At 29.7% G+C, this 27043-nt stretch overlaps 2 protein-coding genes and 2 long non-coding RNA genes across 6 annotated transcripts; 2 read left to right on the top strand and 2 right to left on the bottom strand.

Moving 5' to 3' along the window:
* Window positions 1-119: 119 nt before the first annotated feature.
* LOC106762838 (pentatricopeptide repeat-containing protein At1g02060, chloroplastic) lies at window positions 120-3024 on the bottom strand. Of its 2 annotated transcripts, none has more exons than XM_014646924.2 (2): window positions 2551-3024; window positions 120-2475 (listed from the first exon to the last, which is right to left on the bottom strand). In XM_014646924.2, exons 1-2 carry the CDS (start codon window positions 2631-2633, stop codon window positions 357-359), a joined length of 2202 nt encoding a protein of 733 aa, XP_014502410.1. In that variant the 5' UTR covers window positions 2634-3024; the 3' UTR covers window positions 120-356. The 2 variants fall into 2 exon arrangements, with proteins under 2 accessions (XP_014502410.1, XP_014502411.1); XM_014646925.2 differs by having other exon boundaries at window positions 120-2460.
* LOC106762839 lies at window positions 2888-3673 on the top strand. The gene is made up of 2 exons (XR_001375839.2): window positions 2888-2928; window positions 3014-3673. It is a non-coding gene; the product is annotated as an uncharacterized LOC106762839 (long non-coding RNA).
* Window positions 3674-6019: 2346 nt separating this feature from the next.
* Window positions 6020-22925, top strand: LOC106761126 (diacylglycerol kinase 4). 2 transcript variants are annotated; one of them, XM_014644637.2, is made up of 13 exons: window positions 6020-6613; window positions 8197-8319; window positions 8807-8944; window positions 9036-9121; window positions 9909-9996; window positions 10125-10200; window positions 14571-14653; window positions 21107-21177; window positions 21474-21551; window positions 21842-21929; window positions 22057-22173; window positions 22322-22494; window positions 22676-22925. In XM_014644637.2, the coding sequence occupies exons 1-12, from the start codon at window positions 6299-6301 to the stop codon at window positions 22478-22480; spliced, it is 1422 nt and encodes a 473-aa protein (XP_014500123.1). In that variant the 5' UTR covers window positions 6020-6298; the 3' UTR covers window positions 22481-22494; window positions 22676-22925. The 2 variants fall into 2 exon arrangements, with proteins under 2 accessions (XP_014500123.1, XP_022636197.1); XM_022780476.1 differs by lacking the exon at window positions 22057-22173 and having other exon boundaries at window positions 6021-6613; window positions 22676-22924.
* A 1052-nt stretch (window positions 22926-23977) lies between these two features.
* LOC106761767 lies at window positions 23978-26825 on the bottom strand. Its single transcript, XR_001375703.2, has 2 exons — window positions 25346-26825; window positions 23978-24404 (listed from the first exon to the last, which is right to left on the bottom strand). It is a non-coding gene; the product is annotated as an uncharacterized LOC106761767 (long non-coding RNA).
* Window positions 26826-27043: the final 218 nt, after the last annotated feature.

Here is a 27043-nt window from a genome sequence, read left to right as displayed (position 1 = left end):
ATTTTTCCTTTGTACATCTTAGTAGTTATCTCTTGGGTCCTTCATCTAGCTAATATTCTTTGCATTCCATCTATTCTTGTAGACTGAGAGTGGAGAAACTGTGAATCAGTGGCAGCGAGTTTAAGGTAAAAGACTGGCCATATTTCCAAGGATGGCTTCCAGTATCACCTTCTGGTTTGCTTACTGGCTACTGCAGCACAAGGTCGGTGATCTTTAATACCACTATATGACACATCAAAGTATTGCACTTTGTCAGATAGAGATCATCTTCAAGCTGTAGAAGCTGATGATTTTAACTTTCAACCGTCAAAGCAGAAAAGATGAAAACAGAATATTGAAAGAGCAAGAAACGCGGTTCACACTTTAATAGGCCTGAACTTCTTAGAGCCATGATTTCCTTTAGATTCATCTAATTTCTCCAGTCTTGGTAATCTCTTTGATATAAATATAGCTTCTTCTCTTCTTCCCCCTTCCTCTAAAGCAGCCAGTAGATCATTTAGACATGTCAATTCCTGACATAAACCTTTCTCCACCAATTCATAGCATAAATTAAATGCTTCTGAGACCTTGTTAGTTTTACAAAGATTCAGAACAATTGCATTACACAAATCAATATTGACATTCTGATGATTTTTAAAACTAAAAAACAACATTTTGCATGCTTCTGATAGCTTTCCTCTCTCAAAAAGAAATTGAACCACTTCTTCTATTGTAACACGGTATCCATTCTTATAAAGCAAATCAATAATTTCAAATGCTCTTTCCTGCTGTCCACATCTAAAAAGTAGCTTTAAACTTTCAGTTGACAGGTTTATATTCTGTCTAACATTTTTCTCCAGCATCATCAAAATAACACAGGCAGACTCATGAGCACAACCCTTTTCCAACAGTTTTGCTAGTATGGAATGCCAGGTGGCTGTTTTAGGTTGATAGGAGCTCTTAAGCATTTTCTCTAGTGTCTCCTTTGCAAGCAGAGGCTTATTCTTTAAAAGAAAACCATCAATCAAGGAATCATATATATGAACATCAGGTAGAAAGTCTCTTCTCAGCATCCACACTAAAAGCTCATATCCACTTTCGTATGTACCTTCTTTACAATGCCCCATAATCAATGTGTTGTATAATTGGCCATCTTGTGTGCCCCTTTTCATTAACTGTCTCATCACCCTCTCGGCCTTCTTACTCTTCCCATGTTCACACAAATACTGAATAAGAGGACTATAAGAAGCAGCAAGTGGTTTGGAGCCAAAATTACTCAATAGGATTTCCTTCTCAAATAACTCATCAAATAACACCTCTGCCATATCATAGTCCCCTTTCTGACACAAACAACGTATCAGAGGGCTGTACGAGGCTGAATCCATGCGGATCTGAAATTTCTTCATACTTTCAAACACCTTCAATGCTTCATCCAAATTTCCTGCACAGCAATGCGAATGAATAATTGTATTAAAGGTAAATGTATCAGGGCTAAAACCCCCATTGTCTTTCATCAATTCCAAAACATCTTTCATCTTGTCCAACTTGTGTACCTCACAGAGCCCTTTTATCAAAGTATTATAGGTAACCATGTTCGGCTCAATGCCCCGGCCACTCATCTCTTCAAGAACTACCAATGCCTCATCAACTTCTTGCTTCATACAATACCCTCGGATCAAAGTGGTATAAGTAACAACATTAGGATTCAAACCCTCACATTTCTTGCTCATAGCATTTACTAAATTCCGAGCAATTCTAACCTTCCCTGCTCTACATAAACCATCAACAAGAGTGTTATACGTGACAACATCCGGGTCACAATTAAAACTAGCCATCTCTTTAAAGAACCGAAACCCTTCATCGACCATTGAGTTTTTGCAAAGCCCTCTGATCAAAACATTGTATGTACAAGTGTCTGGACTAACACCATACGTGTGAAGCATTTCATCATACACCTCTTTGGCCATATTGGTGCGACCCCTTTTAAGCAAAATAGACAAAACAGAGTTGAAGGTAACCACGGAGGGGGAAACAGCAACGGACTTCATGGTCTGAAAAAGCTTCAAGGACTCTTTGAAGAGGCCTGCTTCGGCGTAGCTTCTGATGAGGGTATTGAAGAACCTGTCTTCAAGCTTGACGGTTCCGTTAGACTTTTTCTCGATTGAAAAAAGCAAGTTTCGGGCAACGTTGAGGTTCCTATGGCGACCCAGAATTTGTAGCAAGATGAAGTAAGACTGAGCTGTGTGGGAAAAACCACTTTGCTGAGCCCACTTGAAAAAGCGAAGGGCTTTGGAAGGGTCCCTGATGAGGCGAAGGGTTCGGAGCACCGTCGTTTTGGAGAGAGGGGTGGGCAGAAACGAGACCAACGCGTTTGACCATGGTTTGGAATTGATAAGATTGGCCATGGTTTTGGCCGTTTTACTTTCATTTCGTGATCTGAGTCTTGCGTTTTGAGATTCTGGGTAGTCAGAACAAATGTACCTGAATCCAAAGAATCTGTTTATGCAGAAAAAACATAAGAATGAGACACAAGAAAAAAAAAAAAAGAGAGAGGAGTTTCAAGAAATGCACCTAAGATAAGGATTGAAGGTGGAGACGGAAATGAAACGAAGATTTGAAAATAATTGTTGTGACGAGAGACTAAGAGGAACCATGTTGAAGGTGTTTTCTCAGTATTACATAGCTGAAAACATTTCCCCCTTCTAAAATCGATGAATCAGGTGGTTTACTTTGGTGCGAGTGTGCCCTACTCATTCCTCCATGGAGTACGGTACGTTGACACAGGGTTTGAGCCCTCCATTCATTTGACAGTGCTGAAGTGTCACGGGCAGCGGCAGAGTTAAAAGGGTTAAATGGGTCATTTTCTATTTCCCTTTATTTTCATTTTCGTTTTAGCTTCTGTGATATCATTATCCTTTGTGTTTTAGGTCTTCGCATCCATTTTGCTTGGTGAGTTTGCCCTTCCCTTCCATAATTGCACATGCCCAATTTTAGATTTGCAATTTAGGTTTTGTATTGACGGTTTTTTGTTCAGTTCGCTCCTCCCTTCCATTATTGCATTTAGGTTTTGTTGGGTTTGGTTGACGAGTTCGTTGGAGTGATTTGGATTGATATTTGGTGTGATTTTGGTGGAGTTTTCCGGCGGATGTGGGTTGTTCATTGGTGGTCCGGTTGGTTTCCGGCAACAGCTATAAATAGTTCATTCAGCTCTGTCTATGTTGTTTTCTCTTTATATTCTGTCTATAGTAATTTTCTATATTTATTCTGTATTGTTGCTTCCTTTTCCTCTTTTCCTTTGTAGCTCCTCAATGTAGCTTGCAAGGAATCTCCAAGAAACTTGAAAATGTATCATGGCTATTTGTTAGTTAGTCCTAAATTTTTTGTTCAGAATGCATTGCCCAAAGATATAATTGTTAGATCTGAGCTTACTGCAATTGCGTCTGCTGAAGATTGCCATTTACTACCTGCTATGTACAGTATCAGACTCATTGCTTTTTGATGAATTTGTCAACGATTATTTATTTCTTTTATTGCATTCGGTGCCTGCTAAGTTAGTTCCATGAAATGGGCGTTTATGTAAAGATGTCTATGGAATTTAGCCAAACTACATTTTGTGTATATTTGCCAGAGACTGGTTGAGGTTGAACTAGCAGCATGTCAAATTAAAGGATTCTTTTGAGTTATTCTGTTCTAACTAGCACCTTAATTTTGTCATATTCTATTTCACTCCCTATGTTTGAGATGGGTAAAATATGAATGGAAATTATTACGTCTTACAAGTAGATGATGAGTGCTGCATTCAGGAAGTACAAAATATGCTTTTTGTTTTGAACTATGCATTTCTGTAACAAGGAAAGATTCAAGGGGTAGCAATCAAAATAGTGATAGTTTTCAATTACTTTTGTGATAAATAATTGTTGGCTCAAACATGTATAAACAAAACATAAACTGAAAGAATAAAGAAAGGAAAGCATAATACTATCTCTTTTAATGTCAACCACAACAACATAATACATCATCTACATAATAGTAAACATAATTTAAAGAAAAATAACCAATCATAATCGATAAACAGTTATGCATAAGCAATCAGAAAACTATAGTTAAGAGTCAACTGCAATATTTTTTCACCTTGACAGTTCAATGCAATTTTTACGGCCACTTCTACCAAATCAAATATGACTAAAAATCATCATGTTTAAGCAGTTTTCAAACTTATTTTTAGATAACAGTTTAGTTAATATATCTGTTGGATTATCTTTGGAATCAATCTTTACTACTTGAATAGCACCTGAATCAATCTCATCTCTAATAAAATGTAGTTTAGCATTGATATGCTTGATCTTTGAATGATACATTTGATGGTTGGTTAGATGAATAACATTTTGGCTATCATAAAAGATCTATACATCATTCTATTTGAATCCAAGTTCAAAGAGCATTTCCTTTAGTCATAAACCTTCTTTTACCCCTGCAACCAAAGCATTATAGTCTGCTTCTATAGTGAACAAAGCTATAATAGATTGGAGATTTGTCTTTCAACTCATTACACTTGTTTCAAACAGAGTAAACACATATCCTAGAAAAGATTTTCTAGTATCAAGACATCTAGCATAGTTAGCATCAATAAAGCCTTCAATGATGGATTTAAAATAAGTCTTTCTCTAATATAGAAGACATGAGTTTAGAGATCCATTCAAATATCTCAGAATCCACTTCAAAGCTTCCAAATGAGCAAGTACAGGTTCTGTCATAAACTTGCTCACAACACTAACAACATGTGCAAGGTCTGGTCTAGTACAAATCATTCCATACATAATGTCGCCTACTCCACAAGCATAAAGGCTAGGTTCCATCTTTTTCCTATCATCATTAAATATGATGTCTTGACTCCTTGAGAGTTTCATGTGATGCGCTAGAAATGTATTCACTAGTTTAGTTTTATACATTTTAAACCTGCTTACAATCTTCTTCATATAAATCTATTGAGACCAAAATAAAACAGTTTACAGCTTATCTTTGATGATTCGACTAACTTTTCCAAGATCCTTCATCTTAAATTCTTAATTCAGACTAAACTTTAGACCATTAATAATATCTTGGTCTTTACTTTTTATTAGAATATCATTAACATACAACAATAAATACAACTATCATAACTACATCTCATAAAGTTCAACTTTGTTAAGAAGTAATCAAACTTCAACACTTCTTGGGACACTACCTGGGACTTTGTTTTAGACCGTACAATATTTTTGTAAGAGACATATATATGTTATGATGAAGTGCAAATCCTTCCAGTTGGCTTCATTTAAAAAATTTTAAAAGTTAATAAAATTTATTCATTTTCATACCTTTTTTAAAAACATATAAGAACACATTTTTTAATTTAATAATTATTATAATAATACTTTTTATTTTTAATTATCATAAGGAAAAAAGTATTGTGTTTCCACTTGTCATGATACATTCAATTAAAATATATTATTAAATTTATATTAAAGTTAAAAAAATTGCATATAGAAAATAATTGTCATAATACTTCAATCAAAATATATTATTAAACTTACATTAAAGTTAAAAAATTGCATATAAAAATTATAATAAATTATTAATTTTTAATGTTATGATTATATAATAAGAATACTTGTAAATTTGATCAAACCAATCAAATACATGTAAAAGAATAATTTAAAAATATTTCTATTTTTATTTAAAATTCATATTTATAATTATAGAATAAAATAATTGTAACTTTTGTCAGTAATTTAAAAATTGATTAAGAAATATAAATATATAAAAGAGAAAAAAAAGGTAAAAAAAAAAAAAGAACTGTACACCCAAATAAAGTTACATGATTCAATTCTATTATCAATTGTTATAGACTTAATTTTGAATTTTGATATTTTTTCTAAACTGGAAAAAGAGGATTTTCTTCTAAAAAATATACTTTTAGTATTGATGTGGATATTGGTGTACAATTTGTTTTTTTCATCATTTGATTTTTATTTATTTATATTTTTTACATGGTAAGAGAGAGATTTTGTTTATTTTATTTCTTATCTTGTAGAAACGGTTGAATGAAAACCGCAAAGACAAAAGAACAACAACATTTCTAACAAGAAAAGCTTCATTTTAGGTTCTTTTTGGCATAGGGCGATGGCGATCACCACACCATCACCAAAGTTTCCATTTCTTCCCGTTAGAAACATCTCATGATCGTATGCAACTTATTCAACAAATGCAGCAAATAAATTAGCGAATACAGCAGATCCAATAGTTTGTTTATTTCTTCTGATATTGGATCGAAGCGAAAATCATGGATTCACCATCGTCATCGTCATCGGCAATTGTGGAGTCCTTCCGGGGCTGTGGCATTTCGAGTAGCCCTCGCCTGTGTAAAGAGGAGCTGAGGCAAAAGTTGACGATGCCGCAATACCTTCGGTCGGCGATGCGCGATTCCATCAGGTACAACGACGAAGCCGCCGGGGATAGTCGTCGCGTTCGTAGCGACGGTGACTCCAACGCAGTGGCACCGTTGGTGCCGATTGTGGTTTTCATCAACCCTCGCAGTGGTGGTCGCTGCGGCCCCTTACTCAAGGAGAGACTCCAATATCTCATCAGTGCAGAGCAGGTTATTGATTTCTGACATTGTTTGCATAAAATTCAAGCAGGATTAAGTGTTTTTTTTTTTTTTAAATATTAATTCTAGTTATAAGTTATCTGCTGTTTTAATCTTTTAAATTTATGTCAAAATAAATAATATTGTTATTTTATAACATATTATTATTATTATTTTTAATCTACTCTCACGTAAATTATCAAAATCATCATGTTAATTGTTTAACCATTATAATTATTTAACTTTTAAATAATATATTTATTAAAAGTATTACACTATTTTAATAGAATTATGTAATACATACCTTTTTTTTTTCTTAATTTATGTGTAAACTTTTCCACTATTTTGGAAGTGAGAAAGTTAATACATTCCATAACAATTCAGGAAGAACGAATCCTTTGGTATTTTTAAGTTGAACGGGTACACTATATACCAGTGATAACTAAGAAGTCATAATTAAGTATAATGAAAATCTCTATTTTCTTTTCCAACAATGTACAATTTTAGTTTAGGGATGCTAATACTCATTCTATCTCATATTATTGTTATTTTGTTCTTATATACTTTAATAATATAGAGTCTTTTTAGATGATATTACATTTTTTTTAGAGTAATCTTAGTTAAGTTTTGTTGTGTTTATTGTGATGAGTTATTTAATTATTTTTTTAGTATTATGTTTAAAATGTTTAATAATTTTATAAGATTGAATTAGACTTAATTTTATTTTTTAAATATAAATATTATTAGCGTCTCTTTCATCGATTCACTCGTTAATAATATCTAATTCAAAAAATCTTTAATTGTAATAAGCTTTTGATGATTTGTACATAGATTAAGAAATTCATTCACTTTTCTTATTTTTAATTTAAAGTTAACATCATATTTGCACTCACTAGTTTAAAGTCATAGTAGTCTCACTTCTTAAAAAAAAAAAGTTCAGCATAATCTTCATATAACAGTGATATACTATCTCTTTTCTTATCTTTCCTTATGACTCTATAACTTTGAAAATTATTCTTTTTTAACCATGTGTTTTATTTTATCCTTTTATTTTTTTTTCTGTATGCTTTTATAAAGAATTTGTTAAATGAATTGAACTCACCTCCCAAAAACAAGTTTATATTTTACTCATTTTCACTTTTCTCTTGTATCTAATAAATATTTTTTTGTTATAAAATCTACTTCGGAAAGCCTCTCTTCTTGATCATATATTTTACATATATACTTTGAATTCTAGACCAATAAGTTACTGAGAATTTATATAACTTTAGTTCGGAATGTGACAAGTGAATATTGACCCAAAGTGCCATGAGGTTTAAACAAATTAGTTTCATGAAATCTTTTTGTATTATGATGAATATGAAAGTGAGAATCTTTATTGAGATGGTTAAGATGTTGTCAAAAAATATCTGTATTTTATTTTTCAGTAAATATCAAAAGTTAAATAATCATAATATTTTTGGATTATAATATTTCCATAGATGTTATTTAAGATCACAGTATCAGAACTTGAAACAATTAATGCATCAATATATCTATCGTGTTTCTTTATTTTACGCCATGTTGTGATTGATGTGAGTTGAAGTTCACCGCAGGTTCTAGACATCTTAGATGTGAAGCCTCATGAGTTTATCCGGTATGGGTTAGGTTGCCTGGAGATGTTGGCTGCTCTTGGTGATTCATGTGCTGAAGAAACTCGTGAAAGATTGAGGATTTTGGTATGTTCTATTTTGGTCACAAGTATTTTAAAATATCAGATGGATATTACATTTTAATTCAAAATTTTAAAATAATGAATTGTTTTTTATAAATTGTTTATTTTTTTTTTATATTTAATGTAGGAGATAGATTCAGATTTATATTGTGCTTTCTTCTTTAACATTTGATATGGATTTTATATTTCAAGAGAGATTAATGGTTTTATTAGTATTTATTTTTATATATTCCTCAACTTTTTTTTTTTTTATTTATCAAAAGTAAGATATTAACTTATGCTTGAATAATCAACAATATCTGTGAGTTCTATTTCTTTTATATATCATTTAATCTTTTCTTTTTATCTAAGGTGAAACTTTTAAGTCATATTTAAATTTATAAGAGCATGATCATCCATCAATATAAACACCTAAATGAACCAATTGATTATAGGTAGTTTTGCATGTAGGAATAACAGATGGTGGATGAATATGTTTGTTGATTTGATAGGTAGCCGGAGGAGATGGTAGTGTTGGGTGGGTATTGGGATGTCTCTCAGAACTTCACGCACAAGGTCGGTTGCCGGTTCCTCCAGTAGGGATCATACCTCTTGGTACAGGCAATGACCTGTCTAGGAGTTTTGGTTGGGTAAATTTCTATGCCTTCCAACTGTTTGCTAAAAGTTTTGATTAATTACTGTGCTGAGTTGTGTTTGCTTTTAATATATTATGATTACCAGGGTGGTTCCTTTCCTTTTTCATGGAAGGCAGCTATCAAGAGAAGTCTTCACAAGGCTTCTATTGCTCCACTTTGTCTTTTGGATAGGTATATATATCTTTCAATTTTTCATTTTCAACTGTGTGATACTTCTCCAAGTGGGTCTTTGCAAATTAGTAGTTATTTTCAAAATCAAAATTTAATTTATTGATTATAAATATTGAATTAATTAGTAATATGTGGACTATAACTCTTAATTTTGAGTTATAAATCAAATTAAGGTAACCTCACTATGAATTTTGAGTTATAATTTGCATAATATAAAATCAATGTAATAAATAGATAATTAGATTTTAATATGTTTAGCTAATTCATATTTTGTTTTAATTTCTAAAATGATAAGCATTTCATATGTTATTTAATGATTAATTTGTTTATAATACAATAGAGAATGCTAGAAATACAGAAATAAGTTTCGTATTTAAATATATCAAATACCTTATACATAGGATTTGTTGAGAAGTTAGATGATCAAATTTTTTTCTTAGAAAATTCTCCGAATTCTCATGTTTCGTGTACACTAACTTAATTTTGTTAATGTGCAACGTATCACTGATTTATGTGTGTTTGACCTTCAAGTTTGTGCTAAGCATGACGGAAATAAATTAAAAGTTCATATTCCATCATGAATGTTAACATGGGTGACTTTTATAATGTTTAATTTTCCTTAATATTTTTTGCATATTTTAATCATTTGTTTTCTCTAAATATGCATATGTTAATTGTGTTTTTAAATTGTTATTTCAACCTAACTATAGATGAAATATGATAATTTAAAACCACGAATATAGTTTACACGATCAAATACCTTTTCTCTTAAATTTCTTTTGTGCAGTTGGCGATTTTCTATTTCAATGCCAGAAGGCACAGTGATAGAACCACCACATTGTCTGAAGCATACAACAGAGTTCACATTTGATGAGGTTTGGATTTTTGTATATCATTTTTTATATCAACCAGTTATATAAGTAAATTCGTATTTCAAATTTGATCAACATAATATCTTCATATAATTCGCTCGTCTAATATATAAAGTTTCTTGTGATTGAAGGATTTAGAAATTGAGGGTGAATTGTCTGAGAATGTTATATATTACGAAGGCGTGTTCTACAATTACTTCAGTATAGGTACTTTCGACTTTTATGTTTGTATATGGACTTTTATAAATAACTATATCGTTTCAGTCCTTATGCGATGTTTCTACAAGAATATATGCCTACATATTTCTTAATAAATTTGAGAAAATATTTTTAAATTAGTTGTTTTCATAATTTTGTAAATTTTATGGGGTAAAATATTAATTTTCAAAAATATAGGAGTCAATATAGCTAATTAAGTTGAGTTCTGAAGGATTGTTGTAATGACTTTCTTGAAAAGTTTATATTGAGACCGAATTTTGACGCTTTTTTTACCAAACTCTATGAAAATTCAGAATCAAGTTTTGAATACCGAAATTACTCAAAAGCCTTTAGAAAAGAAAGAACATCCTCAAATAGATAAGAAACTCAACTCTGATTGACAAAAATGACAATGGCAATTATCCTATGTCTAATTTTTCTTGACAAAATTAATCTATGTTAATTTTGTCAAGAAAAATTAGACATAGTAACAAGAGAAATGATATTTTGATACACTCATAATTTTTACATTCATTTAATACAATTTATTTTTACTTTTTATTTTTTTTAAATATAAAAATCCATGAGCTCCTAAAATGTACACGTAACAATTGTGATTCATGATTGTAGTTTTGTTTTCTACATCAATTTACCCTTAAATTCTTGGGTTGCATACCATTCTTACATTTTATGATTTTATCACAATAGTTACAATTAATGGTAAATTTTCCGTAAACTTTTTGTAGCATGTATTCTTTCAATGTCTCTCAATGATGTTACATTTCTTGGATAATATTAGTTTGAGGCTGTTTAGAGGTTCATAATAATTTCAAGGATCATCAAATTAGGTTTACAAGTGCAAAGAGATCAAAGACAAACTATGCTTTCATGACTTGGTTTCTTGGATGGATATAGGTTGCCTTTAGGTAAGGTATGGTTCAGCTATGGCTTGGAAACGGTAGAAAAAGTATCCTAGATGGGTAGGAAGGGATCTTGTAGAATCTTGGAAGGTTATTTATAATGTTCTTGGAGAAACTATGAGAAGAATATGAGAAGAAGGTATGCACAAGTTATGTAAAATGTATAGGATGAGACCCTAGTGGTTTTGGTTTGTACTTTTTGGAAAATTCTTGTAGGTTATGTTGTTGATTGGATGATGCGTATGATGGTATGGTTCTTGTGAATTATGAGTGAATTTTTGGTGGCCAGGAGAAAAGGTCAAATGATTTTCTTTGGTGTTTTCTGGAGGGAGATTTTGGTTTTTCTTGATGGTGGTTACTAAGGTAGGTTTGACCTAATGTTTCTCTTGAATTTTGGTGTGACTTAGCTAGCTTAGGTGGTGGTCAATAAGGAGATGAAAACATATTAAAAATAAAAGATAATGAAACCAAATAATGGAATGAATTAATAAGGGTGAATGCCATAATATGGAAAGGATCAGCAAAGGAAGAAATGAATGAATTAAGGGTGAATGTAATAATATGGAAAGGAATCAGCAAAGGAAGAAGCATCATCTTAGTAAGGAAGACCTTTGAAGTTGGTCAAACACTTTCTTAGAGACTTAAAAAAATACACGGAGGATGAGAAGACACATATTATCAAGATAGTTTACTCTCACACAAAAGAACACACAAAAAGCTATTCAAATTCTTAATTGTATAATTCAAAGATGTTTTAAAATTCTTATACAAGTTCCTTTTCATAAGGTCTAAGTTATTGAATCATGTCATATTTACAAATGTTAGATTTGAATTCTCACTTCAGGTGTTAGCACACCTTATTCTTATCCACCCCACATATTGGGTTTGTTTATTTAGATTATGAATCAACCTAATCATGGTTGCCTTTGTTGATTCCTCAATCTTAGATTTGAAGATAATAGTATTCATCTCCTTAAAGTATTCACCTACACTTCTTGCTACTTGGGAGTGACTTTGAAGCCTTAAGTGTTAGCTCTTTCCTATAAAAGGAAGAAACAAACATTTCTTTCATAAAAGTTTTAAGATCAAATCAGTTAGAATTGTCAACCTTTTATAATGTACAATGTTCTTTTGAAATTGGGTCCGTCAAACCAAGGTATATGTAGGCAATTTTACATTATATTTTAAAATTTTCTCATGTGCTAGTCTTTCTCATTGTCTCGTATCTCTGTAGAGATATTAAAGTTTATCTTAGTGGTCACCATAGTAGAAAGGAGTTGAAAATCTATGTCTTCTTGGGTTGTTTCCTCCAATCCTTTTTTGTAGCTCTCTTTCTTCCATCATCTTCATTTTACCATCAAGTCTTGCATAGTTGGGATGTCTTGAGGAGAGTTTAGTGTTGAAGCCCTATAGCTAAATTGCTAAGTTAATATGTAATGTATCTCTTAAAAAATAAAAATAGTATTTAGGAAGAAAGAACACTCACTTGTTTAAACATGAAACTTTGCTAGTTTCTAAACGAATGATTCCTCTTTCTTGATTCCAATTAAAATATGTCAACTCTATTCTTGTTTAGTTTTTTCAAGATTTTAAAAATATAAAAGAACAACATCAAAACTTTTTAAGAATTTTGTATTGACTTAAAAGCTAAAATAAATAAAAATAAAAAAAACTTCATAAAAAATTGATAATGTCATAACAATGAAAAAAAATAGGAGAAAACAAAGAAAAATATTTGAAAGGCTATAAGTTTTACAAGAAAAATTACCAAAAATTGATGTAAATACTATAAACTCTAAAATAAAACTCAAAGCTCAAAACATATAAAAATAACAAAAATTGAAAATTACAAATGTAAAGATCCTCTCGCCCAACCAATTTAACATCATGTAAAATTAATGTTCTTTAAATTTCCTATTTATGAAACAATTCAAAGAAACATGTTTTGATCTTTAATCTTATCATAGGTTCTTTAAATTATAAATGCTCTTTTTTATTTATGGAACAATTTAAGGACAACATCTACGTCTTCATTTTTCCTCTTCTCTTAAGAAAGGACAAGATCTACCTATACCAAAAAATTACAAGAATTCAAAGAAAGTTGAGAACATTTACTTTTTTAATATTTGGAACTCTATTATACACAAAATCCACATGGAAAAGTTGAACAAAAAGAAAGCATATCATACATTTGAACATAATATGATTCTTAGAAATAAAACTTACAAGAAACATATGACTCAAAAGAATGCAAGACACTCAAATATATCACCTAAAGAAAATGAGTCTTGAAGGATTTTTTTATGTAATTTCTCCCATAATTATATCACTTCCTTTACACAATAATATCAAATGAAAGACTTTAAAGCTTTGCCTACTTGATGTTGTAAGCAAATGAACAACTAAGACTAATTTTTCTCATGATTTTCCAAATGAATATATACCACAACAAAATTGGTAAGGCGAATACAAATGGAATTGAGTTTGGTAGCTAATCATTAGAGAATGATTTTGCAACTGATTAGCTATTGATTTGGATGCTTATCGATGACATTATGGCTGGAAAAACCTCATGACTGTTTTGCTATTTCTTTGAATCTTTTTATTTTTGGTGCACTTGGAAAAACTCAAAATGATCCAATTTGGTAACACTTGGTAGGAATCTAGTTATAGGCTCACAAAAATGCTAAGAACCATCCAAAACAAGATACAAGTGAAAAATGATCAAAGAGAAACCATGCTTTCAAAACTTGGTTTCTTTGATGGATATAGGTTGCCTTTAGGTAGGATACGATTCAACTATGACCTGCAAAAGATAGAAGGATTATCCTAGATGGGTAAGAAGGGGTTATTATAGTACCTTGAAAGGATCTTTATGAAGTTCTTGGAGAACTTCAAGAGATGGCACGTAAAAGCTATATAGGATGTAGGAAGGGATCTTGGTGGTCTTGGTTTGTGGTTATTTTCTTAGTTTTTTCTCATATTTCTACTCCTATAATTTCTCTTCTATACATGCTTAACTTTTGTTATGATCAAACCCAACCACTTCTATCCTTAGTCCTTATTATTATTTTAATCTCATTCCTATCCTCCTAAGGATTTAAGTAGCAAAATGAAGGTGTGGTTCTTCTAGAATTTACATAAAGAAGGAAGAAAGAAAAAGAGAATTATTTCTCAGCATCGAAAAGATACATAGAGAGAGAGGAATAGATATATTGGTGGATAGATATTTTATATAAAAAAAAAATTATCCAAATGAATTTTTATATTCCTAATAAATAAAATAATGAATAATAAACAAGAAAGTATTTATTACAAACACAATTTCCTATATTCCTACAAATAAATTCAACTATTCATGACTTCAATAATGATGTAGAATGAATACTTTTTTATGTATCTGTTTTAATATCTCCAATTTGTATGTATGAATATTAATTATAGCCTTTTTATTTTTAGGAATGGATGCCCAAGTGGCTTATGGTTTTCATAATTTACGAAATGAAAAACCTTACCTGGCACAAGGTCCAATTGCAAATAAGGTATTGACTGTTAAAACCATGTTTAGTAGATAAAGTTTCTTTTTTAAAAGCATACAAATGCGAAAAAAAAAAGAGACCTGTGAAATCTAAATATAATTGTGTGTGCAATTGTTGAGATTCTACTTAAATAATAATGGGTTAAATATGTTTTTAGTCTCTATATTTTGGAGCGATTTTGGTTGTAGTTCCTTTATCAAATTAAGGTACAATTTAATCTTTCAAAATTAGAAAACTCTGATTTTAGTCATTTTTACCAAATTTTTTTAACTTTATTTGCAATTTCAAACGCGTTTCTCATTTAACATTGAAGTAAAAATGTGTCAAACAGTTTAAACAATCCAAATGCTATAATGAAACGTGTTTGAAACAGCAAATAAAATTAAAAAAAAAATTGGTAAAAAGGACTAAAACCGAAGTTTTCTAAAGTTGAAGGACTAAATTGTACCTTAGTTTGAAAGAAGGACTAAAACCAAAATCGTCCCAAAGTATAAGAACTAAAAACATATTTAACCCAATAATAATTAATGTAGTTTTGATAACATTTGAAAATCCTTCTTGTAGAAGTTAATTTTTTTTTAATTATGTTAGATTGTAAGCTAAAATTTTAAGAGGGTATTATAGTGTATCTTAAATCTTGTATTGGACCCCTTATATTTATTATACTTTAATTGTTTATTTTTTATTGTAAGGGATGTAGTTATTAGAACACCCATTCATATTTGTTCATATTTCAAATGTTTAGTGCTAAAGATGTGCTAAGAATTGAGATCATATCCACTAAATTATGGTATAAATAATGTAGCCCTTATAAAGTTGGAGAATCTTCATCGTGTAAAAGCATTAAGTGCAATTGAAACAAAATCATGAAACATAGTCAACTAAAATATAAGGCATATTGAACTTTGAGGTCGTTTGGGTAAACAATGTAACATAGACCGAGTTCTGTTCAATATATGAAGTCCTTAAAAGTTTTGAATAATGCTTTATGAAACATATAGAAGATTAAAAGAAAAAGAAAAATATATCTTTAACAACATTTTTTGACAATTTTTTTACAACTTTTTATGTGATAGTTTGTAATTGATCCATTTTAAATATACAAACCAATAAAATAATATCAAAAAGTTATTAAAAAAATTCTTAAAATATCATGATCCTTAAAAAAAAGATTAAGACACATATATTAGAGTTTGTGCATAGACCCAACTCATTCCCCTACAATACCATTGTACTTCACACCATCTTCAACATTGCATTTAAACTCTTTTACATCTAATGCTCCCATTGAAATTAGCTTTTTCTGCAGTTCTGTTATATGACAAACGCTTGACAATATCCTTACTAATCTTGATGCACCACAAATAGAAATATTTATTTCTAATAAACTTCTCAATCTTGATCATGCTAGCCATCTTCTTGAATATCTTTCTGAAGATATTTCTTCATGCTATAAAGGCAAACAAAGGGGATTGAGCTTAATCAATGACCAATCACTTGTAAATATAAAACATATTAGAATAGAAGCTCTAATAACAATTTTTTGAGTATCTAATCAAAAATTCACACAGAAACGTGTGAGAAAACTAAATGGATTGGAGAACATTGAACAAAATATGTAATTATTGGAAGTCCAACATCGACTAGAGATAAGACAAATTCATAGTATATAAGTGGGTGCAAACCTCACCTTACAAGCCGGTTTGTGGGGTTGAGTTAGGTTTAAAGTCCACTTCTAACATGGTATCAGAGCCACCATTAAAAAGTCTATCCTAGCGATATTTGTTATTTGTTGGACATATTGTTCCACCCGCTATCGGGCTGCTATCGGACCACCCATTAATGTCTAGTCTCACGCTCGAGATAAGGCCAATTCATAGTATATAAGTGGGTGCAAACCTCACCGTACAAGCTGATAGAGTTGAATTAGGCTTAAAGTCCACTTCTAAGCATTTATGATCTTGTTCACACAATGTAGTTAGAGAAGCTAGAATAATGGTTGTAACTATATATCCAAAAAGTAGAAATTCTAACCGATTAAACAAAAGATGTCCTTAGATGGAAAAAACATTAATGCTTTAGAAGATAGATGCAAACCATTAAATGAGATCTATCAAATACTCCAACTAGATACATGTCCTTAGATGGTCCATTAGACAAATATGACTAACACAAGACATTATCAACCAAAAAAAAAATGTGTCATTTCAATTCTTTCATGAATTTACAGGGAATGAAATCATCTTAATGTTATGGATAAGATTTATTTTTTATTTTTTTTAAATGTAAGGCTTACTCCTAAATGAATTACTATGTGATATGAAGGGTAAAAAAATGTTTTTATATATTTTTAATTTGGTGATGTTGTATTTTCAACCTTAACTTAGCCATCTTGTTAGAACGTTTTATTATAGATGTGCAATTTTTCATTGCTAATATCAATGTATTCTTCATTATGTTTAATTTTGATATCTAAAATTGTCTCGTTGTTGTATTCCGACTAACTTGTTACACGAGAAAGAGATTATTGGTAAAGTTTACATAAACAAATACTCAAACTTCTCCCTATACAAGGTATCAAATCCAACCATTGAGTATAAAATGATAGCATGGGCTTTCATGGCACTAAAATAGAAGAAAATCTTAAAGATAGTTATGTTGAAAGAAGGGGAAATCTCATAACGAAAATATAGTTTCATATAATGGGAAGAATAAAAGAGATAAGTATTCTATTTATAATAGATAGAAATTTGCTCAAGAAACTAAACAAGGGTTACAGGAAGTTGTCAGAAATATGCAAAAGTTAACAAAGTATACAAAAGATAATAATTGACAGGAGAGTTAACTACATCTTGAATATTAATTCTAAAGTAAATCTTAGTAAGGAGTCGTAACTTCTTTGGTTAATTAAGATATTTTATTTATAATGTTTAAGAAATTTTTAAAGAATTAAGTCCGATATTTTTTAAAACAAGGTTTCATTTTTTCAAAGGATATATTTATGCTATATTGTTCACATCCTCTATTGATAAATCTTATTGTCTTGTTCTTCTTTGGTCATCAAAGATTCTAATATGACTGATATTCTTTTATGAGGTCCTCATCATCTTTCTCTCATGAAGAAATTCAACCACAAATTCACAGACAACATGTCTACGTACACATAAAAAGAAGCATTAAATATAATTTTATCTATATATCCATCTTCAAAGATCAAATATGCATTTTCTAGTCATTAAAAGTTATAGTCACATTCAAACTTAATTCACTTATGATGTCTTTATAATATATGAAATTAATGCTCAAATTCCAAGTTTCTAGATTTAATATATTTCATAAATTATTTTTCATAAAACTTTATTTTAAAATTTGGATAAAATGATTAATGGAAATAGTAAATATGATGTATACACTTAGAAGTAATTGAATCACATGGTTTATCAAATATGGTAAGTAATTTTTGGAAAGCTTAAGTGACAAAGAATTATTCTCTTTTGTTTGAAGACTATATATTTCATGAAGCTCTTCCAATCCTTGCATCAGTTATGTCATGGAGAGTTCAAGAAGCCATGAGGTACTTTGATTCCTTGTTTTGATCAATCTCCATTCCAAATTTTCTCGAAAAATTCTTCAAATCTAAAGGAAAGGAAAAACAATGAAAGATCATTCTAAAGTGATAGCAATTTGCAAATCTATTAATTTCCTTACTGTTAAAACTTTATTAGTGTTGTGGATCTTCTCTTTTTCTTAAACAAACTCTTTTTTCTTTTTTTTTCTTTGTTTTTCCTTCTCGTCTTCATTTTCTAGTTTTCTTTTTAATTTTGTGTTTTGTTGATCCTTATTCACCTCTCAAGGAGATAAAGGTTTCAATGAAATCTCTTTTATAGCATACAAATAAAACATGCATATCAGAAACACCATAATGTATGACTTGTCTATCATATTTTTCTAATAACAAATGAATAACATCCATGCACAACATCATATAAAATTTTATCATGATATTTACCTATGCATAGCCACACTTTCCCATCACAATCATGATCATAGATGGTTATCAAGCTAGTTTTAGGTGGATGATATCTCCTTAGTAATAAGTTTATGTTTGTGGTTTCACACCTTTATACAACATCATCCATTGAAAGGTGAGACATTCCATTAAAGTCTAGTTACTTATACGCTTCCTTATCTTTGTTTACCGTTTAGGTTGATGAGTTTTCTACTTTCATCTTTCAATTCTCAACCTACAACTTAAAAACAAAAAAACATTGTCTAAATATACTAATTCCTTATTAGGCTTATGTATATTGAACTATATATAAATTACTTCTTTCAGAAGTTTGATCCTTGAGTTATAAACTAAACATGAGTCCTTCATCTCTTATTGAGTAAAATTTTCAAAGTTATTCTTAGTGTTTAAGATGAAACATGGACATATGAAAGGATGTAAATAAGGTGTGTTTGGTTTTCTTCCCTTCACAATTCAAAACAAATTTTATATAAATTTTGTTTTGTAAATAGCAAGTTATATTATTTCCACTCCCATTAGTGTTTTGAAGTTGAATTAGAATTCAACATAGTTATAGTCCTTTTTCATAGACCTATTTTTCATTTCCATTACACCATTGATGTGGTGTCCGTGGAAAAGACATTTTTTACTTGTTTTTTTTTCCTTTGTGCATGTTTCATAGAGAAACTTTCTTTGAATGATACAATCAATAATTCTTTTATAAAGATTAACTTCTATAATTTTGAGATTAGTCTCAAACTTGCATGACTACATTTCATGTGTCATACCCAATGTTCTTCCTAAAAATATGAGGAAAGAGATTTATTGATTGGATAACTCACATAGATCTATTTTGTACAAATTTCATTTTTTTCTCATAAGAAAAAATAGTAGTCTTGTCATCTTTCACTACACATTAATCTTTACTAAAGAAAACATTATATCCACGGTCACTCAGTTTACTTGTGTTCATTATATTACATTTAAGAACTTTCACTTGAAGAATATTATTAATATAAGGGTTATATATGTTTTTGATCTCTTAACTTTTAGTAAATATTGAAATTAGTCCATTTTCAAAACATTCACTCAATTTAGTTTTTCAATTTTAGAAATGTGTGGATTTAATCTTTTTAATCAAATTTTGTTATGCAGTTCATGATAGCATTTGAGTTGTTTATACAGTTTGACACATTTTTTCTTCAATATTAATTGAGAAACACATTTGAAACCTCAAATAAACTTTAAAAAATTAGTTAAAATGACTAAATTCACATAATTATAAAGATAAAGAATTAAATTAGTCCAAAATTTCGAAAAGAGACTAATTTCAATTTTTACTGAAAATTAAGAGATAAAAATATATTTAACCCTTAATATAAAGAGTAAGATCCACACCTACCCTTCTAATATCGATTATCTTCCTTTTTAATCTCCTCTAAATGTCATGCTTCCTTGACATTTCTTTAGGTATTGGATTACAAACCTTTTTCTATTGATGTCACAGACACTCTTTACTCAAGTATCATCATTAGGATTTTCTTCCCCTATTCATTGCATTTACAATATATATGTCTTTCATTACATTTACAATATATGTTTTTGAAGTACTCAAAACGATTTTAGATTCTTTTTTATTAGATTTAAAATCAAGGTCGAAATAATAATAGTTTAATTAAGACTAAATTGAAAATCCTTTATTGTATCAAAGTAGTCGAATTTTCTTTAGTCGAAGATATACATAACATACTCTGATTTAGATTAGGTGAAATATCTATTAGTCAAAATTTAATAAGGAAAAAATAGTGAAAGAGACTCACCTAGTTTAGATTAGGTAAAAAAGATCTATTGGTTAAGATTGAGTATAAACTTGTTGAAAGAGACTCAATCTTAACTTAGATATAAACATCTTGATTGTGATTAAGTTAAAAATCTTCACCAAAGAAAAGTTAAATATTCTAATTTAAGTTTCATTTTAATATTGAGTTAAAAATATTATGTGGAAAATAAAATAATCATAACTTTTAAAAATCTATGGATGGATTGAATATAAATAAACTAATAAATCACTTTTAGTTTACGCATTATAACCCAAATCAAAATTTTGTACATAGTATGCTGTACATGTGTCGTGGGAAAGGAAAATGAGAAAAATTGTAACTTAGTACACAGGAAACTCTATTATATAAAGTTTATGCAATTAACTCAAAGAATATATTACATATTCAAAATATTGAACTCATGTGATTTAGTTTTCTATGTATATTATTTTTCAATAATTTTCATAATTGTGGCACCACTGTTCAGGAGTGTTTATTTATTTATTTTAAACACAGCTTAAAAATCCTTTTATATGATGCATTGTCCAATATTCAGCATTAATTTGTATTTTGATAAAATTAATTATGTGATAGATTGAATAATACTAATAAATGTTTTGGTTGTAGATTATATACTCTGGTTACTCTTGTACTCAAGGATGGTTCTTCACACCATGCAGTAGTGATCCACGTTTAAGGTCTGATATATCTCAAATTAGATAAATTACGAAAAATAAGAACTTATAGCCATGCTTGCTTTATCTTTTTTTTTTTTTTTATAATATTATCTAAAACTCATTTTCTTCATAAGAGAAACATTATATGACTTGAGTAACAGAAAATTACTTATTGATATAAAAGAACTAGAAAAAAAGTTTAAAATAATTACTGATAACTTTATTTCTCCCTTTATTTTTATTTAAATAAGATTATATATTTTAAGAAATAAAAAAGTTGATAGTTTTTTGTTTCAACAATATGTTGCAATGAATAGGGGACTAAAGAACATTTTACGGATGCATGTGAAAAAGATCAATAGCTCAGAGTGGGAGCAGGTTCCCGTTCCTACAAGGTATTATTAGATGTTTTATTTTCTTTTGTGTTTTTTAATCAACAATGATATTTTGACAACTCTTTTTTAACAATTTTTTAACAACATGACACGTGTCATCATTTTATTGGTCTGTTTGAATTTATGTTTAAAAAGATATTTAAAACGGACCAATCATAGATGATCACGTATGCGTTGTCAAAAAGTTGTAAAAAAAGAGTTGTTAAAGAGACTTTTTCCTTTTTGAATTGAAAATTGTTGTAGTTTACATTAGTATGATAAGAATGTTTATTTTGGATATTTGGTTTCAGTGTAAGAGCCATAGTTGCTCTAAATCTTCATAGTTATGGAAGTGGTAGAAATCCATGGGGTAACCTCACACCTGAGTATTTAGAAAAGGTATTCAACTGCACCTTCCTTTTCATAATCAAAATAATATTTTTAAATTTTCATAAAATACTTTCTAAAACGTATGTTCTAGGTATATTTAGAAAATAATAAATGAGAGTTTTTAATGTGTTTTTAGAGGGGTTTCGTAGAAGCAAAAGTTGATGATGGACTTTTAGAAATATTTGGTCTAAAACAAGGATGGCATGCATCATTCGTCATGGTTGAATTGATTTCTGCAAAGCATATAGCCCAGGTACCACACATTCTCTCATGAATTGATATTTTAAAATATAAAAATCATAATAAGTTAAAAACAAATGAAAAAAATATTAAATCTAACTTAAATATATATAATTGGGATTATTTGTAAAAGAAAAATGATTTTAGAAATTGAATTTTAGGCATCAGCAATTCGATTGGAAGTGAGAGGAGGAGAATGGAAAGATGCATACATGCAAATGGATGGAGAGCCATGGAAACAACCTTTGAGCAAAGACTTCTCAACATTTGTACAAATTAAGAGAGAACCTTTTCAATCAATCATGCTTAGTGGAGATTAATTCTTTCTTCAAAGGTTCCTTATTTCCTAATTTTTTTTATTTTTTTATTTTAAATTATCATAAATTGAATAAAAAATTTATTCTTTTATTTTTCTATTTTCATATATTAAAAGTTCATTTTAAAGGGTAAATTAAAAAAAAAATAACTATAAAATTTTGTCCATTGCTTATTTTGGTAAATTTTGGCAATTGTAGAACTCTCCAAGATAAACTACATTGCTAAAGGCAACATCCAAGTCCAATTACAACTACTTTGTGTTGGATGCTATGCTACCATATTACAATGTATGACTTCAGTTTCTAGTGTGTATCTACTCATCCTAGAATATTACTTGTAAAAAACAAAATTAAGAAACTCAATTTAATTAGCTTTTCATTTTCTTCTTTTATGATCAACAGTTGAGTAAAGATGATTAGGATGGAAATAATTTTATTTTCATTCTTATTTTAAGTTTGAGAGGAAAATCATGGAAGAAATGAAGAGGAAGAAGCCTTGCAGGTGTTTGATGAAATTCTTGGAGTCTTTAAACTATTTAACCCTTTAATTAAAGTATTTTATTTTATAGAAATAAATAATGAGATTTAACTGTTTTCATAAGATTATATTTAACTTGTCCTTTTTTATAAATAATGACTTGAATATCAAACATAATAAACATATCTTAATTATTGATTATTATTGTTAATCTCCTTTAATATCATAAACAGGTTTACATGTGCCGAGGTCATGTCGTTTCATACAACATCTGTTACATTCTATACATTGTGCAACATAATATATATAATTTAATTGCTAAAAGAATGTTACATGTGATAACAACTTTGAAATTCATTATTATTAACGTGCAATGTAAAAGCATGATTGATATTGTCACCACTTATCATCACTTACAGAAATTTCAGCATTTTTTTTATTATAAATTGGAAATACTAACAATAGTATACTAGAATTGCATAATTTAAAAAGGCTAAAGGACCAATTAATTCCTTTTGTTGGAACCAAGGTACACATTCCCAAAACAATAGCTACCAAAAATGAATTAAGACTAATTTATATCTTTAATTATTAGTTAAATAAAATATCGTGAGCAATTTTAAATTAACCATATCGTTATAAAATTAAATTTAAAAATATATAAATACAGGCACATGTAATAATTATTAATTAATTTTTATTTTAATTATATATATATATATATATATATATATATATATATAAGTATTTAAGATTTCAGCAAATAAAATTAAAAATAGAAAGGACTGTTATATACAAAATAGAATTAATGTTAACAATGTAATTATTCATCAGAGATCTATTAAGAATGTTAAAATTCAATTGCATATAAAAGCTATCATAAAACTGAAATTAGAGATTATAACTATTTTTGCTTGGGTTAACTTTACTCCATCTTATGTGGTACATTAATGTGTACAAAGTTTAATGAGTTGAATTGTTTACCCTTAATAAAATATCATCCCAGAATTAAAAAGCAACAGTTATGCAATCTAACAGCTTGTTCAAGTTACAAACTACAAGCCTGCTGTTAGAGTTTTTAAAATGAAATCACAGTTATGGGTTTGGATATCAAACAGAAAATATAGACTATGGAGAGAATAGAATATAGCATCGTGTTGATATCACGTTGTCAATAACATCAATATATAAACAAAAATTACTAAATAAGAAGACTCCTCATGTACATAAAGGTGCTCTCAAACGAAGCTATCGACTTCCAATGCCACAATATAATATACAGCAAATCTTCATCCATTACGTTGCAAGACATAATATAGGGGATATATGATTAGAGTAAAACTATTGCTCACAACATTGATTTACTTACCAAAAAGGCTAAAGAAGGAAGTTATCTATCATATGGTAAACCACATCAGCACCATCAGAATTCAACCAATATGTTTTCACCTGGGACCAAGGCAAAACACTAGAAAAGTTAGAAAAAGAAACAAGGAACATCAAGCTAGAGGAATCGTCACACATAATCACTTCCCGGTTTAAAGTACTCTTCCCAAAAACAATTGTGAGAGAAGATATTAAATCTGTTGAAAGTTTCATGTTGACGAAAAATAAAACCAATTTAAAATATATAAATAAGTACAAATCTCATTTTACAAGTCGGTTTTGTATGATTATATTTAAAGTTTATTTGTTAACACGATATAGAGTCATAAGTAAAAGTCATCATAACGAAATTTGTTATTCGTTAGACCTATTGTTTCATTCGCTACCGGACCATTAATTAATGTCTAGTTTCACGTTCAAGATAATATACACAACCATGCAGACTCAAAACCGGAGTCTTATTATGATCAGACTATTAATGCAATTGTTAACATTTTCCTACCCAACAATTGTTCCCCATGCCTCTGGCATGTGAACAGGTGGCACAAGCAACAGTTCAGAAACTGGGCAACTCCTCTCCCAAGGACAGCAGGGATATCATAAATAGGCTTTACCAAACAAGAATTCTATGGGCTTAACCAAACCATAATTATTTAAGATAGTCAGTTTTGATCCAGAGATCAGATCATTTGCTTTCCCTGTCCATATGCCCTCATGATTAATATTTGGGATTGAGAAGACACTGTTAACTACTTGCTGAAATTTATTACTCATAAATCACATGTGAGACTCATTAAATAGGGATTGAGACCAACATGATTTAAGTCTCCATAAGTTTCAATTCATAGTATAGGATGTGTTGCTAGTTTTATGCAATTAAGTTTTTCATATTCTATTTTATGTGTTTTGTTTATTGTTTAAAATAGAAAGATAAAACTGAAATATGCTCAAGTCATGATAATTTCAATAAGTTTAAGCATGTATATTTGGATGTAACGAGTTACCTGAATTGTACTGTGAGCAATGTAGCGCTGTTTACTTTTCTGAAAGCTAACATCCACACGTTCCCAAGATACTTGAGTGAGCCCCCTTATCATCTCCTCTACATAAGGAAAGTATAAAATAAAGTCAGAACAATAGGAATTACACAGTAGCCTAAGGATTAAATATAACAGGAACTGAATCTAAGACTTGAAAAAATAATACTTAGATATTTGAAGAGAAAAGATCTCATTCAATTTGAATTGATAGTAAATTAGCAAAGAGTATGTATGGAGTTCTAACCACCCTGGAAAAATGATTACCATATCTTAATTTTCATAATTACAATGATTGATAACATCTCCTTGTAACTCAATAATATCTTTTATAACTCATCACTCCCCTTCAACACTCCCCTTCAAGCTGTTAAATGAGTTAATATCTATCACTCTTAGCTTGTATGTATCGTGAAACCATTTATGTGGAAAGATCTTTTGTGAACAAATGTGATTGAAGCGTCAGTGTATTTGTCCTATCATGCTTAAGTAGATTGCAAGCAATACTAATGACTAATTTATCATCACAATAAAGGGTTATAGGTTCTTCACGCTTCACTTTAAATATCATTCAAAATAATTTTTGTCAATAACAATTCACACATTCCTTGAGCAATAGCTCAAAACTCAACCTCAACATCAGACTTTGCAATGATATTGTTTTAGTCCTCCAACTCACCAAGTTTCCACCCAAGAATATGCAATATATGGAGGTGGACCTCCTATTAGCTACAGACCCTACATATTTTGCATCAGTATAAATCTCCATATTTAATTTCCAGACTTCTAGAACAACAACCCTTCTTAGACTTTTCTTAAAATATTAAAGGTATTCGTAACTTGTAAGTGCCTCTCTTGGATCATGCATGAATCGATTGACCACCCTTGTAGCATCTGTTCTGTGGGCAGGTAGACCATCTGGTCTATAAGTAGAAGGTTTGACAAACCAGTACATCGTCTAGTGCCAGAATCATTGTTCAGTTTTTCTTAGTTTTTTGTTTCTATTCTAACTAACACTTTGTACCTTCCAAGTCCTCTATATGTACGGGTGAGATGCAAGCATTCCAACAAAGTGCACTAATAATGCAAGAACTATAGTTAGATGGTTATATACTTGTGTATTTGTTCATCATTACTTTGTAATACGAAGAACCTTGCGACCTAACTCAACTCCACAAGATAAACAAGTATGGAAAATCACCATTTGTAACCTAGCTTAGAAGACAAGAAACTCTAATAAATAACGCTTTCTACTTTCAGAACTTACAGTTACTACAAAGCACCGCCAATGATATGCTAAAGAGTAACAAAAAGAATAAGAAATAAGGACAACTCCTCGAGCACCACCAAAGATAAGCTAAATGAAGGAAAAGAAAAGTCACTTAGAATATGCACACCTAAGGGAAGAATTCTCCAAATTAACTCACATTATAAACCATGCTGATTTACATGAATATACAAGCTCTCCTTATATGGAGAGAGTGGTGGGAAAGGATTAGTTAAACACTTGCCTTCCTAGTCCTAGACACAGAAAATGAAATTCAGATTAGGAATAGCTTTAAAAATTGAATACATTTTTAATCCTTTTTTATAATCACATCAACATTGCGCATAGGGATTCTAGAGATGTAAGAAGAAAATACACCTTCACTGACTTCTTTCTCT

Source organism: Vigna radiata, chromosome 5, assembly GCF_000741045.1.
Source record: "Vigna radiata var. radiata cultivar VC1973A chromosome 5, Vradiata_ver6, whole genome shotgun sequence".
Taxonomy (NCBI): Eukaryota; Viridiplantae; Streptophyta; class Magnoliopsida; order Fabales; family Fabaceae; genus Vigna; species Vigna radiata.
Note: the sequence above shows the minus strand (reverse complement) of the source record. Positions and strands in the feature narration are given on the sequence as shown.